General features: G+C 52.7%; 1 protein-coding gene across 1 annotated transcript in view; it reads left to right on the top strand.

Annotated features, from left to right (window-relative positions):
- Positions 1–17394, top strand: part of CTSH (cathepsin H) — a 21477-nt gene extending 4083 nt beyond the window's left edge. The window contains exons 2-12 of the mRNA XM_008015698.3: positions 141–172; positions 1925–2030; positions 3271–3341; positions 3931–4035; positions 6471–6557; positions 7422–7477; positions 9685–9766; positions 11364–11432; positions 13744–13850; positions 16042–16167; positions 16963–17394. Of these exons, the coding sequence (XP_008013889.3) occupies positions 141–172; positions 1925–2030; positions 3271–3341; positions 3931–4035; positions 6471–6557; positions 7422–7477; positions 9685–9766; positions 11364–11432; positions 13744–13850; positions 16042–16167; positions 16963–17038 (917 nt within the window). The 3' untranslated portion in view covers positions 17039–17394. The remainder of the gene's footprint in view (positions 1–140; positions 173–1924; positions 2031–3270; positions 3342–3930; positions 4036–6470; positions 6558–7421; positions 7478–9684; positions 9767–11363; positions 11433–13743; positions 13851–16041; positions 16168–16962) is intronic.
- The last annotated feature ends 285 nt before the right edge of the window (positions 17395–17679 follow it).

The following is a 17679-nucleotide window of genomic DNA, read 5'->3' as shown; positions in this document are numbered from 1 at the left end:
GCATTATATCACACCATTTTTGATGTTTTAAATTTAGCCTAATTTTCTAAAATGCAAATCAGTTCTAAAGTGCCCTACTTTACTGTAGACTCAACATTATTGTGATGTGCCCAGACCTAATTTTTTTTTTCTTTTTACAGAGAAGTTTCACTTCAAGTCATGGATGTCTAAGGTCAGTGCCCAACTTCTTCTTTCTGAAGTTTTTCATTTCACAGTTTCCTGTTATCACACCAAACTGTCCCAGATTTGAGACAATGAAAGAGGGAATTTCCAACTTTGCCTAATGGGGTCTTTCCAGACGTCGAATTGGCCAAACACTGGGAAAGATGCAGTTAAGTAAATTCCTTCCAAATAGTGGTCCCGAGTGATGAACTTGGCTGACAGCCTTCCAAGCCCTGGGATTCGTTTCTGTATTTTGTATTCAAAGCATATTGTGGAGAATGTAAATTAGTACAACCATTGTAAAAAACAAAACAAAACAAAACAAAAACAGTATGGGGGTTCCACCAAAAACTCAAAACAAAACTACCATATGACCCAACAAGCCTACTACTGAGTATATATCCAAAAGAAAGGAAAATAGTATAATGGGAAGATAACTGAACCCTCATGTTTATTGCAGAACTAGTCACAATAGCCAAGATACGGAATCAACCTAAGTGCCTATCAACGGGGAAAGCAAACATGGTGTATATACACAATGGAATATTATTCAGCCGTAAAAATATGAGATTCTGTCATCTGCAGCAACATGGATGGAACTGGAGGCCAGTATGTTGAGTGAAATAAGCCAGGCATGGAAAGGCAAATATTGCATGTTCTCACTCATATGTGAGAGATAAAAAGGTGGATCTCATGAGGAAAGATAGTAGAATGGTGACTACCAGAGGCTAGGAAGGGTAGGGAAGCAGAGATGAAGATGAATTGATTCATGAATACAAAGAAATTTTTTTTTTTTTTTGAGACAGAGTCTCACTTTGTCACCCAGGCTGGAGTGCAGTGGTGCACTCTCTGCTCACTGCAACCTCCACCTCCCGGGTTCAAGCGATTCTCATGCCTCAACCTCCTGAGTAGCTGCGATTACAGGTGCCTGCCACCACGCCCAACTAATTTTTGTATTTTTAGTAGAGATGGGGTTTCACCATGTTGGCCAGGTGGGTCTTGAACGCCCGACCTCAGGTGATCCACCCGCCTCAGCCTCCCAAAGTGCTGGGATTACAGGCGTGAACCACCACACCTGGCCCAAAAATACTTAGATAGAAGAAATGAAACCAAGTGTTTAGCAAATAAGTAGATTGGACTGTAGTAAGCAATAATTTATTGTGTATTTCCAAATAGCTATAAGAGAATAAGTTGAATGTTCCCAGCATAAAGAAATGTTTAAAGTAATGGATATCCCAGTTACCTTGATTTGATTATTACAGATTATATGACTATATCGAAATATTACATGTATCAAAAAAAGTACATCAGCTATATATCAATAAAAAATTATACACATTTGTTTTTAGAAAACCAAAGCACACTGTGCACTGGTTGCAAAATCAGTTGAGGAACACCAGTGCTTGTGCTTTTGAAAAATGGTGATTTTTGCCATAAACTTGACCCAGCACCAGCAGTGGCGTCCAGGAGTGCCCCGCATGTGGCGGGTCTGTCCACCAGTGCCTCTTGGACCGCAAGCTGACTTTCAAGCAGCTGCATGGTTTTCATTCTGGCCACAGGACCCTGAAGATGGGGTTGTTTTGTAACTTCCCAAATTTCTCAGCAGAGACTAAGGGCAGTGCCCCGCCCATAAACACAGATTGGGCCTGTGAATGATAGCAGAAAGAAAACCTTCGTCTTTCCTCTTATGAAAACAAAAACGTCTCCCTCTGGGGAGCTGTATCCTGTTTCCATGACTCACTGCTGGCGTGTTTTGTTTTAGCACCATAAGACATACAGCACGGAGGAGTACCACCACAGGATGCAGACGTTTGCCAGCAACTGGAGGAAGATAAATGCCCACAACAATGGGAACCACACATTTAAAAGTATGTGGACACCTTCCTTCCTGGAAAGAAGTCAGTTAGTGAACCAGCCCATGAAAGGGCCCACTGGGTGCTGGTGGGTGGAGGGAGCAGAAGCCCGGGCTCTGAAGTTGTGTTTGGCTGACCTCAGATTGTGGCTCCGCTGTTACTCTCTGTGTCATGTGGGATCGTAAATTTGGGACAAAGCCGGTACCCCTCTGGGTGGTTGTGAAGTTTACAAGAGACTGTAGAAGCCCCTGCCCCATTCCTGCCATCTGAGGGTCCAGCCTAGAAGCCAAGCTCTGTCTTTGGATTGTTGTGGGGGGTAGGGGTTGCTCATGGGCTCAGAGCAGACCCTGGGAACATCTGCCTTCACTCCGGATTAATTTCACTAGAAACACACACACGTCCGGCATATTTGCTAAGGCCTCTGAGAAATATTGGTAGTTGACTAAATTGGTAATAAAGGCATCAAGCATGAACTGGAAGGAAACTTGGGCTTGAAACTCATTTCTGCCCAGTCCTAGCCTGTGACCTTCAGGGATGCTAATATGGGCAGTAAAGAGGAAATGAGGCCAGGTGTGGTGGCCCACGCCTGTAATCCCTGAAGACGAGGTCAGGAATTGGAGACCAGCCTGGCCAACATGGCGAAACCCCATCTCTACTAAAAATACAAAAATTAGCCAGGCATGGTGGCAGGCGCCTGTAGTCCCAGCGACTAGGGAAGCTGAGGCAGGAGAATCGCTTGAACCCAGGAGGCAGAGGTTGCAGTGAGCCGAGATTGCACCACTGCCTCCAGCCTGGGCAACAGAGCGAGACTCCGTCTCAAAAAAAAAGAAAAAAGGAAAAGCGGAAATGATCACTCATCCCTCCTGGGGCTGTGTAGAGACCAAATGAGGCAGCAGGTGGGAAGGCCCCTGGCACCAGTGGAGTGGTTCTTTACCTAGCCATCCATCAGATTCACGAGGGGAGTATCTAAAAAAGTAAGTGCCCCGGCTCCACCCCAGACCAACTGCATTAGCATCTCTGGAGTGTGGCCCGGGTATCTATACCATCAAAAAAGCTCCCCAGGTATTTTGGCAGCACTGTAAGGGCTGACCTTAGTATACTGAATTATATTAAATACAGAAACTTAAAGGAGATGAGTTGCAGTGGTTCTAAACAGGATACAGGTAAACAGGAGGTTTTATCATTTTTTCTTGTCTCTTCATTAATGATTCACTAGTCACCTGTTTTATTTTGGTTTTTTCCTTCCTCTTTCTAGTGGCACTGAACCAATTTTCAGACATGAGCTTTGCTGAAATAAAGCACAAGTATCTTTGGTCAGAGCCTCAGGTAGGTATAATTCATTGCAACCAAATCTGAATCCTTTTAGTGAAACCTTTGGAATAAATTTGGAGCCTGCTCTGCTTCTAGGCAGATTCTGTCCCATCCCCAGATGCAGCTGAGGGTGTCCCCAGATTCTTTGGGGGAACCAGAGTAGTCAGCTCTCAGCAGTCCAGGCCCATGGCCTTAGCAATGTGGACCCTTAACTTCGGGCTCCCAGATTAAAATATAGATGCTCAGTTAAAAATGAATTTCAGATCAACAACAAGTAATTCTTTAGCATAAGTATATTCTAAATATTGCACAGGATATACTTACACTACAAAGTTATTTGTGGTTTACCTGAAATTCAAATTTAACTAGATGAGCTGTATTTTTATTTGCTACATCTGTCTACACTATCCTAACGCTCTGGACTCTCAAGGGAACATGTCATTTAGCATCTGGGACCAGTAGACAGGAGAGGGAAGGTTCTGACAGCTGCAGTCTTTCTCATTCTCTCTTGGTGATTCCATTTTTATACATTTCTTCTTCTTGTTGTCAGAAAGGTTTTTGGTTTTGTTTATTTTCCCGAAAATAATGTGTTTGGTTGTTCCAGAATTGCTCAGCCACCAAAAGTAACTACCTTCGAGGTACTGGTCCCTACCCACCTTCCATGGACTGGCGGAAAAAAGGAAATTTTGTCTCACCTGTGAAAAATCAGGTATGCTTGGCAATCTCCATCCTCTCCCTGCAAAACAGCCACACTCCCAGACAATACACTAGGAAGAACAACTCAAAAGGTCCACAAAACCACCTTAAGCACATCCCTGCCTCTGTTTCCTCTCAGCATCTCTCCAGCCCTCTTCCTTTGAGGGGCCAGGGAGGTCAGCACTTCTCTAGGCTGCTCTGGAGGATGCAAAAGTTCCTCTTTATTGGGCCACAGTTCATTGCCTTCCTTCGCCACGCCCCACATTTTCCCATTGGTGCCAGGTCTCTCCTACAGAGCCATCTAAAACATTATGTTCCCTGTGCCCATCTGGACACCAGAACCCCATGCACCTCCTCTTCCCCGCTCCTTCCTCTCCGAGTCACCAGGGTCCAGCCCCTGCCCTGGCTGGCCGCATCCCTCTGGTTAGTCCGTGTGTCGTGCATCAGCAAGCTTCTCATGGCAGGGGCTGGCCTCCGTGGCCCTCGTTGTGGGGCACAGAGGGCTTGGCAAGGTGAGAGGCCCCGCCTTCCTCCATGGGGGAGCAGTGGGGGGTCTCAACACAGGCCCTGTCCCAGAGAGTCTGGACCCTGCCCCCACTGTTCTCCTGGCCTGCTGTGGCCCCTCCCCTAGCAGTGAACCTGCTGTGGCCTTCTTCAGAAAGACGCTGACCTCTGTTCTCTAGGAAATATGAAGTGAAGGTTTCCTTCCTGGAAACTCCTGGCTTTCCATCAAAATTCTCCATGAGAAATGTTTTTTCACTTTCCGAAAAGCCATGCAGCACAGCTTTAAATCCTCCCGGGCTCACAGTGTTCATGGAGCCTGCCAAGTGTTGGATGTTTAACTAGCACCCAGGAGCCAAAGCAAACCTCTCCTTGCTGCAGGAAGTGGAGTAGAAGCCTACCTTTGCCCCTGTAACCTTTTTAGACCCTCTGAGAACCACATGACAATTCAGGGCAACACGTAGTAAGTGTGGAAACCTAAACCTGCTCACCACTTGGACAGGTAGGAAAGGGAGGCCCACCAAGAATTTTCCAAGTCCTCCTGTTAACTGATCCCGGGCTATCAGGCAGAATGCAGCCAGCTGGGCTAAGGGAGCACAATGAGGTGCTTCCTGTCATACATGTGTGCTGTCTCTTACTGTGGCCGCTGTGTGGGGATAGAGATGGACAGCAGCCCCAGCGTCCATCAGCTCAGCACCCCCTTTGAGAGTTTCTCACTTTACAGAGGGGGAGCCTGAGAGGGAGGGTGGTTTGCCTGAGGTCCAAGGTAAGTAAGTGACAGAGGGGACTCAAAACCAGGCCCCTGCCCCAAGTCTAGCACCCAAGGCTCAGCCCAGCTCCGCCTCCTTCAGCAGTGAGCATAGTCTCCCCTGAAGTGGCCACGCCTGCCTCATTGACCGTCTCAGGGACTCTCTCACCAGGCCGTCCCTACCTCCCCCAGCTGAGAGAGATATGTAAAGGGAAGAGATTGGGGGAGGCCAGTGTGAACCTGGGATGATGACATGGAAGGCAGGAAGGGGACTTAGAGACATTTCAGAAGCCGAAGATGAAAGACTGAACCAGCGAGGCAAAGAAACAGGGATGAGCCCGAGAGAAATCCTTACGGCAGCCACCAGCATTGTGCCCATGGGGGCGACTGCCTGACCAGCAGGATCTGACCTAACCCTGCTAGTGCCCTGCAAGCAGGAACCCTCGCCATTCCCACTTTACAAGCAATGCAGCCAACGCTTCGAGAGGGGAAGTGACTTGCCCAGGTCACCCACCTGGTGTGTGGCAGAGCTGGGATGTGAACCAGGCAGGCAGGCTGCAGCCCCCCACACCTAACCCTCATGTTATTCTGGAGGTGTTGTGAATAAGGGGGCCAGGCAGCGGCAATGAACTGTCAGAAGGTCGGGAGATGGGTGGATGGGGCGGGTCCCTCAAAGTCTGGGGTGTCAGGGGTGTCTGGGTGGGGTTGTCTGCAGTTAGTTGGATGTCTGAGCCTGAGTGGAGGTCAGCACTGGGCTAGGGTTTGGGGAGCTGTTAGTTTAACAGGACTGTGGGCAGAATGAGACTGGAGGTGGAAAGGTGAGAGAAGGTTCTAAAAACAGAACTTTGGGGCATCCTTCTGCGGGGAACCAGTGGCGAAAAGAGGAGCCAGCTGAAGATCGAGAAGGAAGAGAGCCAGAAGACTGTAGAATGGGGTGGGGGACTCCAGGCCCTGGCAGGATGGTGGGGATTGGGAGTCCACACGTGCTGGTCAGAGGCCACCTGCTGCTCCTGCTCCTTTGCAAGCCTCTCAGGACTTGTGAGGCTCAGAATGAATGGGTCTGGAATAGGGCGTTGTAAACCGTCAAGGCACTTGAGGACTCGGGAGCTCTGGCAGGGTCAGCAGAGGAAGGCAGAAGGCAAGGCTGTCTCACGGTGTCCCCATCACTGATGTCCTCTGCCCTCCCCTGGCCTTTCCAGGGTGCCTGCGGCAGTTGCTGGACTTTCTCCACCACAGGGGCCCTGGAGTCTGCGATTGCCATCGCAACCGGGAAGATGCTGTCCTTGGTAAGAAATCAGCCACAGGCCACCCCCTGCAGGAGACACCCCAGCTTGATGTGGGCCAGGCCTGAGCCTTTGGTCTCCCTGGAGCACTGGCTAAGGGTGCTGTTTCAGATGGACCCAGATGCCCCAGCCTTGTGGACATCTAGCATGAGAATCTTAACTGATGCTTTTCCTGGGAAGGATCTGAGTTTATTAAGGAACTGGCCCAAGGGCTCATTCCCAGGTGGATCTGGGTGGTCCTTAGCTTGAGAGCCTGGAGCCTTCCCCGCGGAGGGGTTCAGAAAGGCGGAGCCTGCCTAGTGGGTAGCCAGCTAGGAGCTACGCCCTTCCCAGCAGCCTCAGTTGTCTTCATGAGGGAAGAGCTGGGACCTATGCATCCATCCCCTCGCCCACAAGAGAGGGATGATGCCCCTGCAGGAACTGTCCTAGCCCCTGCCTCTGTGTGGGAAGGAGGGAGTGTGCACAGCAGGCCTGGTGAGGCCATGAGGGCCCTAGGTTGAAGACAGGTGGGGGTAGGGTTTCTGGCTAGGCCTGTTTCCCCCATCCTATACACCACTGTGGGACCCCATGCTCTGCATCGTATGGGCACACCTACAGGGCAAGGGCTTGGACCCAGCAACCTTCGCCCCCTCTCACCTTCCCTGGCTGCCCCTGCTTACTGAGTCCCTCCTGACATATGCCAGCTGCTGAGCTGGCACTGCAGGATATACAGCAACTGTTCCTGCCCTTGGGGAGTTTATAATTTGATCACCTGGACACAGCACTGATGGGGCCCCAGATGTGGCTCAGCCAGGAGGCTCAGCGCCTCGTGCCAAACCTTTGATGGCTTCTCAGCTCGCAGCTTACTGGGTTGTGTCCTTCTTCCAGGCTGAACAGCAGCTGGTGGACTGCGCCCAGGACTTCAACAATCACGGCTGCCAAGGGTATGTCCCTGACCAGGAGGGGCCCAAAACCTCCTCATTTCCCACTGACCGCTTCGACAGGATCCAGTGTGTGCTGGCTGTGCCACAGATATAATCCCACCACTGCCCTGGGTGATGGCTAAATGGTCTCTGTCATACAAGGGCGGTCACCTCACATGGCCATGTCTCATAGCCAGGACAGGGCAGAGCTGGAGTCCGAGCCCAGGCCTCTGTCCTCTCTCCACTGTATCACCTGGCTCTCCACAGCACGGTTGACCCCACCCGCCACCAAGGCCTCTGGGAGTGTGGCTAAAAGAATTTAATAGAGTGAGCAACACACCATTACACATCATCCTCTAAACCCGAGATCCACACACAGATACAGGGTTGGCCTTTAGATGAACTTGCTGAAGTCCCAGCCTCCCAAGCTCGTTGCACCCTGTGAGGGTGAGGTGGCCTTGCGTAAGGGCTGTACCTTGCCTGGACCTGCTTTCCTGGCCCACTCTAAAGCAGGTTGCCAGGAATTTGCTGACATTTCTACAGTGACTGTAGCCCTCCCTTCATGCAGTGCTCTGAGACATTTCGGTGGTCTTTGCTCACCTGGCACATGGTGTGCATAAAGCCAGGCCCTTGGGGTGCCCTGCCTCAGCTGCCCTCCACCTCCCTGGGGCACATTCCTCTCCCAGGCCCCAGCCCCTCTAAGCTGGCTCTTCCTCCTGCAGGGAGCCGTCACAGCCTGCTCTCAGATCCACCATCCTGCTCAGTGTCCCCTCACTTCTGGTCTGTTTCCGTTCCACAGCTTAGAAATCCGACCCATAGGGCCGGGCGCGGTGGCTCAAGCCTGTAATCCCAGCACTATGGGAGGCCGAGACGGGCGAATCACGAGGTCAGGAGATCGAGACCATCCTGGCTAACCCGGTGAAACCCCCTCTCTACTAAAAAATATAAAAAACTAGCCGGGCGAGGTGGCGGGCGCCTGTAGTCCCAGCTACTCCGGAGGCTGAGGCGGGAGAATGGCGTGAACCTGGGAGGTGGAGCTTGCAGTGAGCTGAGATCTGGCCACTGCACTCCAACCTGGGTGACAGAGCGAGACTCCGTCTCAAAAAAAAAAAAAAAAAAGAAATCCGACCCATAACAAGAGTCTGACATTTGGGCACTCTGGGGTCCCACTGTTTTTATTTCATTTTTTATTATTATTATTATTTTTTGAGACAGAGTCTCGCTCTTGTCGCCCAGGCTGGAGTGCAGTGACGCAGTCTCGGCTCGCTGCAACCTCCGCTGCCTGTGTTCAAGCGATTCTCTTGCCTCAGCCTCCTGGCGGTGGTCCACGGCATTACAGGTGTGTACCACCACACGTAGCTAATTTTTGTATTTTTAGTAGAGATGGGGTTTCACCATGTTGGCCAGGCTAGTCTCGTACCCCTGACTTCAGGTGATCTGCCTGCCTTGGCCTCCCAAAGTACTGGAATTACAGGCGTGAGCCACCACATCCAGCCTGTTTTTCAAAGGAGTCTGTTTGCTTTGGTTCGGGATGATACTTCCTTTACTCATTCATACAACAAATATCACAGAGCACCCACTGTGTGTAGGCCCTGGGGATACAGCGCTCAGCAGAACTGGAGGAGCGGGCATTCTGACAGGCTCAGACAGACCACGGTCAAGGCTAGACTAGGTCAGGTGGTGCGGAATGCTATGGAGAGAAACAGAGAAGGGATGGGGATTGCTGAGTTTTTGTTTATTCTGGGAGGCCATGTGATGTAGAAAAAGACCCACTTTTGAACCACTTCCCAGCTTTAGCTGTGTGGCCCTGGCCAGGTTATTCAGCCTCTTTGCCTCAGCAAATTACAGCATCTACCACACAGGGTCGACACGAGGGATCAGGGAGCCGTGCCTGGGAAGCGCCTGCTCAGGGGCACGGCCGTGCTGATCACTGCTCTGGGCTGATGCTGTTGACCGTGGCGTGGGGCTGTGCGCTCCTGACAGGGCGGCTGGCCTTGAGGGGTCTTTGTCCCACTGAGGCATGTTTGGACTGGTCCTTGAACTCCGGTGGCCTTACCTGAGTTTGCTGAGTCTTATCTCAAGGCCTCTCAGAGATCTCCTCTGCCACTGGGACACGCCCAACCAAGTCCCCAGCCTGCCAGGCCAGACATCTTGCTGCGCCAGCCCCTGAGGGTCCCGCCTCTATCAGGACGGCCCCAGGTGGGCTCACCTGTGTGTACTTCTTGCAGGGGTCTCCCCAGCCAGGCTTTCGAGTACATCCTGTACAACAAGGGGATCATGGGTGAAGACACCTACCCCTACCAGGGCAAGGTAACTCCAGCAGCCTCCGCTCTGTCTCCTTGGTGTACAGCACGCCTAGTTTCACCCCGTCCCCAGCCTGGAAGACATCCCTTCTCCCCCCACCTCCCTCCCACTGGAATTCTCACAATCATCTGTGCTCTCCAAATTCTTCCGTCCCCTCCTCCACCCACCTGAGCCCACTGCTCTCACTAGTCTAGGGGCCTCTTATTCTCACCCCATACCCGCTCTGCAGTACCGTATCTCTCCTTCCTGAGCCAGCCTTCTCAGGACCCCTCCTTCCCCCCACCTGCCCCATCTTCCGGGCTCCTCTCCCTCCTGCCACGAGCGCCATCCTCTCGCCTCTAGCTTCTGTCCATGCAGTCGGCCTCTTGTGCCAAGGACCCTTTGGGGGCCCACCCCCACCCCCACGCTATCAAGGCTGCTGGTTCTCCCCACCATCGCCTCCGCCCAGCCTGGCCACAGCCAAGTGACTTGTCTTTCCCCAAGACCTGTTGCTCTTCCTGTATTTCCCCTCGCGGTGACGAGCGGTACTGGCCTCCCTCAGAATTTCCTGGGTGTCCATAGTCCTGTCAGGCCGGTCCCCCTCCCTACCCTGCCCTGCCGCCAGCCTGCTGACCACCACAGACCTCACAGAACTCCCTTTGCCCATCTGTGTCGCTGACCGCTCAGACTGGGGCTTCCATCCAGACCCCTGAGGGTGGCCTCCCCCAGGCCTCTCAGACCCAGCTCAGACCCCATGCCTGCCTAAATCAGAAAGCCGCAGAGGCTCCATGAGGCCTTCAGGAGAAAGCCCAGACTCCAACTCAGTCTTCCTGTCCCTGTCTCTTTTATTCTCCCCTCTTTTTTTTTTTTTTTTTTTTTTTTTTTGAGATGGAGTCTTGCTTTGTTGCCCAGGCTGGAGTGCAATGGTGCAATCTCGGCTCACTGCAACCTCCGCCTCCCGAGTTCAAGCAATTATCTGCCTCAGCCTCCTGAGTAGCTGGGATTACAAGCACCCGTCCCCATGCCCAGCTAGTTTTTTGTATTTTTAGTAGAGACAGGGTTTCACCATCTTGGCCAGACTGGTATTGAACTCCTGGCCTCATGATCTACCCACCTCGGCCTCCCAAAGTGCTGCGATTACAGGCGTGAGCCACTGCAACTGGCCGACTCTCCCTTCTTAACCTCACGCCCAGGCCCAGCCCCATGCTGGTTCCTAAATGCCAGGTCCTGCCCTCCCTCCAGTCCTGTCGGTTGTCCTGCTGCCTTCTCTCCTACCTTGAAAGGGCTGTGCTTCCCTCCTTGTGACTTTACCCCTGCACCTGCCTCTTGGGGCTGAGACTGTCCCCACTCCCCTGCCACACAGGCTCTGACTCGGCCTCCACTTCTCAGCGAGTTTCCTCAGGCCGGGTCAGGCCCCTCCCCAGGCTCCCACCACACACCATGTGTGCCCACCTCTGCCAAAGCCAGGACAGGACCATCTGCTACCAGACCCTAAGCTCGTTGAAGACAAGGATGCCAGGCCCTGGCACATCTTGTTTTGTTTAGTAAATGTTATTGAACTGCATGGGGAGGCTGAGACTTCAGGTCCCTAACCTGTATTTCATGCCCTTTGCATCCTCAACAGGATGGTGATTGCAAGTTCCGGCCTGGAAAGGCCATCGGCTTTGTCAAGGATGTAGCCAACATCACAATCGTGAGTGCCGATCCCCCCTGGGATGGGGAATGTGTCCTGATGAGGAGACCTCTCTCACGCTGTCCGATAGCCAACGGGCCCAACAGGGCAGCCTTTCTGGCAGCACATCCCTTCGATGAGTTCAGATTATCATTGGGTCTCAGTTGCCGTGACAGTGGCGAGGTGGGAGATGGGAGGGAAAGTGCGAACTGGCAGGCAGGCTCTTTGGTTCTGAACTCCAGATCCACCCATGCCTTCATTCTTGTGGTTCTCTTTTCTTGCCTGTAAAATGCAAGCAATTGTCCACATCCCATAGAAGCAGGTATGGGCATGTGCTTGACACAGCATGTGTGAGACTGAGGAGGGTGAGTGTGTGTCACTCAGGATGAGCCAGGTTCTGTTGTAATAACAACTGTGCCCAATCTGCATGGCTGACAACAGTCAAAGGGTGTGTGGCACCCCTGCGCCCATGCACAGCTTAGGGAGGGTGGTGTGTGCTCAGTGTCATTGGCCTCATGCCAGGACTAGAGGGGAAGAGGGTGGTAAATGATGCCCTAGCTCTAAAGCCAAAGCAAGTTGCCCAGTCACAGTTGACCTCAAGTGAATAGGGAAGTGTGGTCTTACCCTGCTTCTCCCAGAGAGAACTGGAACGTGAGTGAACGCCCTCATGACTCCAGTGTGCATGCGTATAAGTGTGGGAGGGTATGTGTGAGGAGTGGAGGAATATCCCTCAGGTTGTGTGTGTGCCCACGAATATATGTACAGTTCACAAACGTGATGTCTGTGTAATGACAGCAGCTGCCATTTAGTGGAAGCATATGCCAAGCTCTCAGCAGTAACATCCTTAACTTGATGGAGTACTTCTAGGCGATGTACCAACCCTCCACACACACTATCCCCTCTAGACCCGAACTGGCCCTAGGAGATGAGTATCCTTATTACCTCATGTGACAGATGAGGAAACGAGCTCCAAGGGGTTAAGTAACATGCCCAAGGCCACAGAGCTAGGAAATGGATGCTGGATTTGAACTAAGAATATGTCATTCCAGAACCAGGGCTCATTGCCTTGACAGCGTACAGTCCACACCCTGTACTCAGGATATCACCCTCTTCAGAATGTTGCTGCTGTCACTCAGGCTGGCTGCTCTGGGCCGTGATATCCCACAGACAGGTGAATTGGGGCCTCAAAGGTATCCTTTACGTGGTCCCCAGAAGAGCCTCATTGGTAACACCTGCAGGGCCCTGACGACCAGGCCAGAACTGGCATTCAGCCCTCTTGGGCAGGCCCATGGGGTGGAAATGGTGCCACCCACAGAAGTCATCACCCCTGTGCTGGGCCGGCCTCTGTGCCCTCCATGTCTCAGATATGCCCCGACTTGTCGGGCTCACAAGGCCTCGTCCACATACCAGGAAGGAAGGCACTCCCTCGCCAGGCAGCTGTTTGCTTTTCACCGCTGGGTCTCTGTCCACCCCTCCAGGGAGGCAGGACGGAGGGAGGCTGGGCGCCCCGTCCCTCCTGCACTTGCTTCCCTTCAGCAGGGCCCTGGCGTCAGCGCAGGTAACTTTCACCCCCATTTCAACTCCCAGAGGTCTCTTCGTTAGTGCACTTGAACCCAGCCACCCCCAACCCAGAAGCTCCAAAAAGTGCTGCTGCCTGGGCCCCACCCTGCAGATACTGCTGTAGTTGGTCTGGGACACAGCCTGGACTTGGGGTTTTTTTAAAGTTCCACATGAGGTTCTACCTGCTGCTGTCACCTGGTCTCTGCAGCTCTGTTCCAAAGCTGCAGCCTCCAGGAAGCCACCCTGACTTCCCCCACCTGCCTTCCCCCTTGGAGAGGACAGGTTCTACTCAGAAGGCACACAGCCCTCAGCTGGGTCATCTCTTGTTTCCACCGCCATCTGGGACCTACCCGTCCATGGTTTATAATCCCTGTGTTCTAGCAGCAAATCTTTGTGGACTGGGTTTATGGGTGTAGGGCGTCCTGGGGTAGTGGGACATCATACCCATCTCTGCAGCCCTGAGAGCTGCTGGCCCAGGAGAGGACCTCAGGGAATGGGTGTGAATGACTGAATGAGTGGGTCCACACTGTCCCCCAAGGTCCCTATCCCAGAGGGTGCAGGGTTCTTCCTAGGAGCAGAGTTGGGGAGAGGAACGAGAGATGGCCAGACAGACCCAGCCAGAGACGGGAAGGGAGAGAGGCCACAGGGGAGCTAGTTCTGGCCATGATGCTGCTCTGGGCCTCTAGCCCCTAGCTTGAGGCAAAAGGCTGTACTGTGAAAGGAGTAGGGAGGTGACAGGCCGTGTGTGTCTGTCTCGGTCCTGTTTCTACAGTATGATGAGGAAGCGATGGTAGAGGCTGTGGCCCTCTACAACCCTGTGAGCTTTGCCTTCGAGGTGACTCAGGACTTCATGATGTATAAAACGGGCATCTACTCCAGGTGAGTCGGGGTCCCAGGAACCAGGAGGGACAGTGGGGAGGGCCTTGGTGGGCCTCCTCACACCCTACTCATGGGACTTGGGCTCACAGCGCAGACTCCTCTGTGTCAGACCCTTCATGACACCAGCCAGGTGCTGGGCGTTTTACACATCCCTCAGGTAATCCTCACACAGCCCCAAGGGCTAGGAGCCATGGCCTCTTCTCACAGCAAAGGAGACAAGGTCAGAAAGGATACAGCAGACACAGGCCACCTGGCTAGTGAGAGCTAGGGCCAAAATGTGAGAGCTCGGTGTTCCTTAACAGAAGAGCTGCCTCCAGTTTGAAAAACCCATGTTCAGGCCAGGCGTGGTGGCTCACGCCTGTACTCCCAGCACTTTGGGAGGCCAAGGCGGGCGGATCACTTGAGGCCAGGAGTTAGAGACCAGCCTGGCCAACATGGCGAAACCCCGTCTCTACTAAAAATACAAAAATGAAAAAAAACCAGGCATGGTGGTGCTCGCCTGTAATCCCAGCTACTCAGGAGGCTGAAACACAAGATTTGCTTGAACCCGGCAGGTAGAGGTAGCACTGAGCCAAGATTGTGCCACTGCACTCCAACCTTGGTGACAGAGTGAAGCTCTGTCTCAGATAAAGAAAACCCATGTTTAAAAATTCAAAGACATAAAATAGGGAGGAGAGAGTAGCTGCCCTCACACACTAGGATCCTGCACTGGAGGAGTCACCCAGGCTTCTTCAGAAAAACCAAGCTTTAGCCTCTTTACTACAGGGTTTCTCTCACCAGCACCTCTTCGCCTGCCTGGTTTGCAGCCTCATTTCCCTCCCTTCATCAGTTGCTGCCCTTTAACGTCACTCACGTCTGTGCTCTCCTCTCTCTCCCTGAGGCTCTGCCCCGGCCATCATTGTCCTTGGACCCCCTAATCCCCCACACACTGTTCCAGTCTCCACTGCGAGCTCTCTGCCTTCTGAAACACTCCTCTTGATACACCAACCTTTGAATACACCAGTGTCCCTGCTTTCCCAGGGTCCTACCCTCAGGGGGACCCTCATGATCTGGTCCTCCCTCTTTTTCTACACTCATCTGCCATCAAACCCCTGTCTCCTCTGTTCCACCCTGCAGCCCCCACCCCAGCCACACAGAAGGGTTCATAGTTCCATGGGCATTCCCCGCCTCCTCGGGGAGCCTTCCCTGACCCACCCTGCCCACCCCCGCCCCGGTGGGTTGGATCCCCCTCCTGCGGGCTCTGTCACCCTCCCACTGTCACAGCCCTCAGGCCTCTGTAGAGAAGCAGCTTCTTTGCCAACCTGCTCCCTGCCAAACAGGGCTTCCAAGGGACAGTTATGCATGCTGCCTGGATCCCAGCACCTGGCCCCGGGCCTGGCGCGAGCCCATGGCCCACTTGCACATCAGCTGAATTCACACCTGACCACTGCAGTTTGTTCTCTTGAATTTCTTGGAATTTCCTTATGGAAGCTAGTTCACTTTTGTAAACAGAAGAAGTTGTATTTTTGCCATAGGTGTAAAGTAATATTTAATAAATGCAGTGGCAACGAGGCAAAGCCATGTTAAATTCTGCCAGACGCTGTTGCCTGGAGGAGGTGCAGCGGGAAGGCGGCTCTCTCCTTGCTAGGAAAGAGGGAGTAGAAAGTGTCAGGGGTGAGACATGGGCCAGCACCATATGGGGAGTCTCCCGACAGGAGCAGAAGAGCCAAAAGAACTGAAAGGGCCGGGTGTGGTGGCTCACACCTGTAATCCCAGCACTTTGGGAGGCCTTGGCGGGTGGATCACCCAAGGTCAGGAGCTCGAGACCAACCTAGCCAGCATGATGAAACCCCGTCTCTACCCAAAATACAAAAATTAGCCAGGTGTGGTGGCGCACACCTGTAATCCCAGCTACTCAGGAGTCTGAGGCAGGAGAATTGTTTGAACCCTGGAGGTGGAGGTTGCAGTGAGCAGAGAGAGCACCATTGCACTCCAGCCTGGGCAACAGAGTGAGACTCCATCTCAAAAATAAAAAGAACTGAAAGGAGTTCTCTCGCGCTGACTAAATGTGATTAAATCACCACCTTACATGCCTCCCTGGTCCCCTGTGGGGAACATTGCTCTAAAGCACTCAAAGAGGCATTGTTGGATGGGACTGTCATTGCTTTTATCCTTCCCATATGATCACCTCTTTTTAAATTTTGTTTTCCAGTACTTCCTGCCATAAAACTCCAGATAAAGTAAACCATGCAGTACTGGCTGTTGGGTATGGAGAAGAAAATGGGATCCCTTATTGGATCGTGAAAAACTCTTGGGGTCCCCAGTGGGGAATGAACGGGTAAGCAGCTCCCAGGTCCCACTGCTGGGAGGGGGATGTTGCTCAGGCCTGGAGGCCCTGGGGGCATCGCTTCCACCTCAGAGTTACGGCTTCCGCAAATGAGCTGGTCAGCCAAGCCCTAGCCCAGGCCAGGGGGAAAGGGAGCATGAGAACGTAGCCTCCACATCTCCAAGCCCCCATTTGCAGCCCTCACAGGGCCCCAGGTCTTCAGGATGCTGCAGGGGGAGCAGGAGGCCAGCTGGCTCAGAAGGACTGCTAGGAAAACAGCTCAGAACTCGGAACTCTGCTGGCACGAAATCAGTGTCTGGGAGGGTCCGTCTCTGAGAAGTCAAGGCAACAAATGTACCCCTGATCACTGACAGCCCCTCCTTTGGGGAGAAAAGGCTGGCATGGGGCGGCCTGGGTGTACATGCTGCTGTGCCTTTGTTCTGTCCTCCTCCCAGACTCTATGTCTTCATCTGAAAAAGAGAGCTTTCATGTTCGTTCCCTCAGGGTCCTGTTGATTAAATAGCTGTGTGAGGGCCTGGCCAGGGCTAAGAGGGGGCCCTCGGTAAATTTTTGGGAGAAGTGGGATATGGAATGTTCATTTGGCAGCCAAGGAGAAGGAAGAATGAATTCTTCATAAATTCAGGTCAGTGATTTGCTGGTGATCAAATAAGCTGAATGCTACTGTTTTATGAATAAATTCAGAGGGGTCTCATCCCTAAAGTCAGCTCTTGGTGAGCAGCAAAACATTCTAGAAAGGCCTGTGGTCAGGAGACCGCCGGCTGGGCCTCAGCTCCTCTCTTTGCCCAGGTACTTCCTCATCGAGCGCGGAAAGAACATGTGTGGCCTGGCTGCCTGCGCCTCCTACCCCATCCCTCTGGTGTGAGCCATGGCTGCCGCAGTGCAGACTGGCGGAGAAGGAGAGAAACGAGCAGCCTGGGCCTGGGTGGAAATCCTGCCCTGGAGGAAGTTGTGGGGAGATCCACTGGGACCCCCAGCGTTCTGCCCTCACCTCTGTGCCCAGCCTAGAAACCTACAGAGAAGGAGGAGTTCCACCACGAGCTCACCTACGTCTGTGATGCAAAGATCACCAGCCATGTGCCTTAGTGTCCTTCTTGACAGACTCAAACCACATGGACCACGAACATTCTTTCTGTCCAGAAGGGCTACTTTCCACACATAGAGCTCCAGGGACTCTCTTTTCTGTATTCGTTGTTCAATAAACATTGAGTGAGCACCTCCCTGGATGGAGCATGCTGGTCATCAGTTGCCCATCTCTACTGAAAATACAAAAATTAGCCAGGCGTGGTGGTGTGTGCCTGTAGTCCCAGCTACTCAAGAGACCAAGGCAGGAGAATTGTTTGAACCCGGGATTGGGAGGTTGCAGTGAGCTGAGATGGCGCCACAGCACTCCAGCCTAGGTGACAGCGAGACTCTGTCTCAAAAGAATAAAATAAAAAATAAAAGGGGCAGCCAGGCGCAGTGGCTCATGCCTGTAATCCTAGCACTTTGGGAGGCCAAGGTGGG

The sequence above is a fragment of the Chlorocebus sabaeus genome, chromosome 26 (genome assembly GCF_047675955.1).
Source record: "Chlorocebus sabaeus isolate Y175 chromosome 26, mChlSab1.0.hap1, whole genome shotgun sequence".
In the NCBI taxonomy this organism is placed as follows: domain Eukaryota; kingdom Metazoa; phylum Chordata; class Mammalia; order Primates; family Cercopithecidae; genus Chlorocebus; species Chlorocebus sabaeus.
The sequence above is the reverse complement of the archived record's forward strand: the minus strand, read 5'-3'. Positions and strand labels throughout refer to the sequence as shown.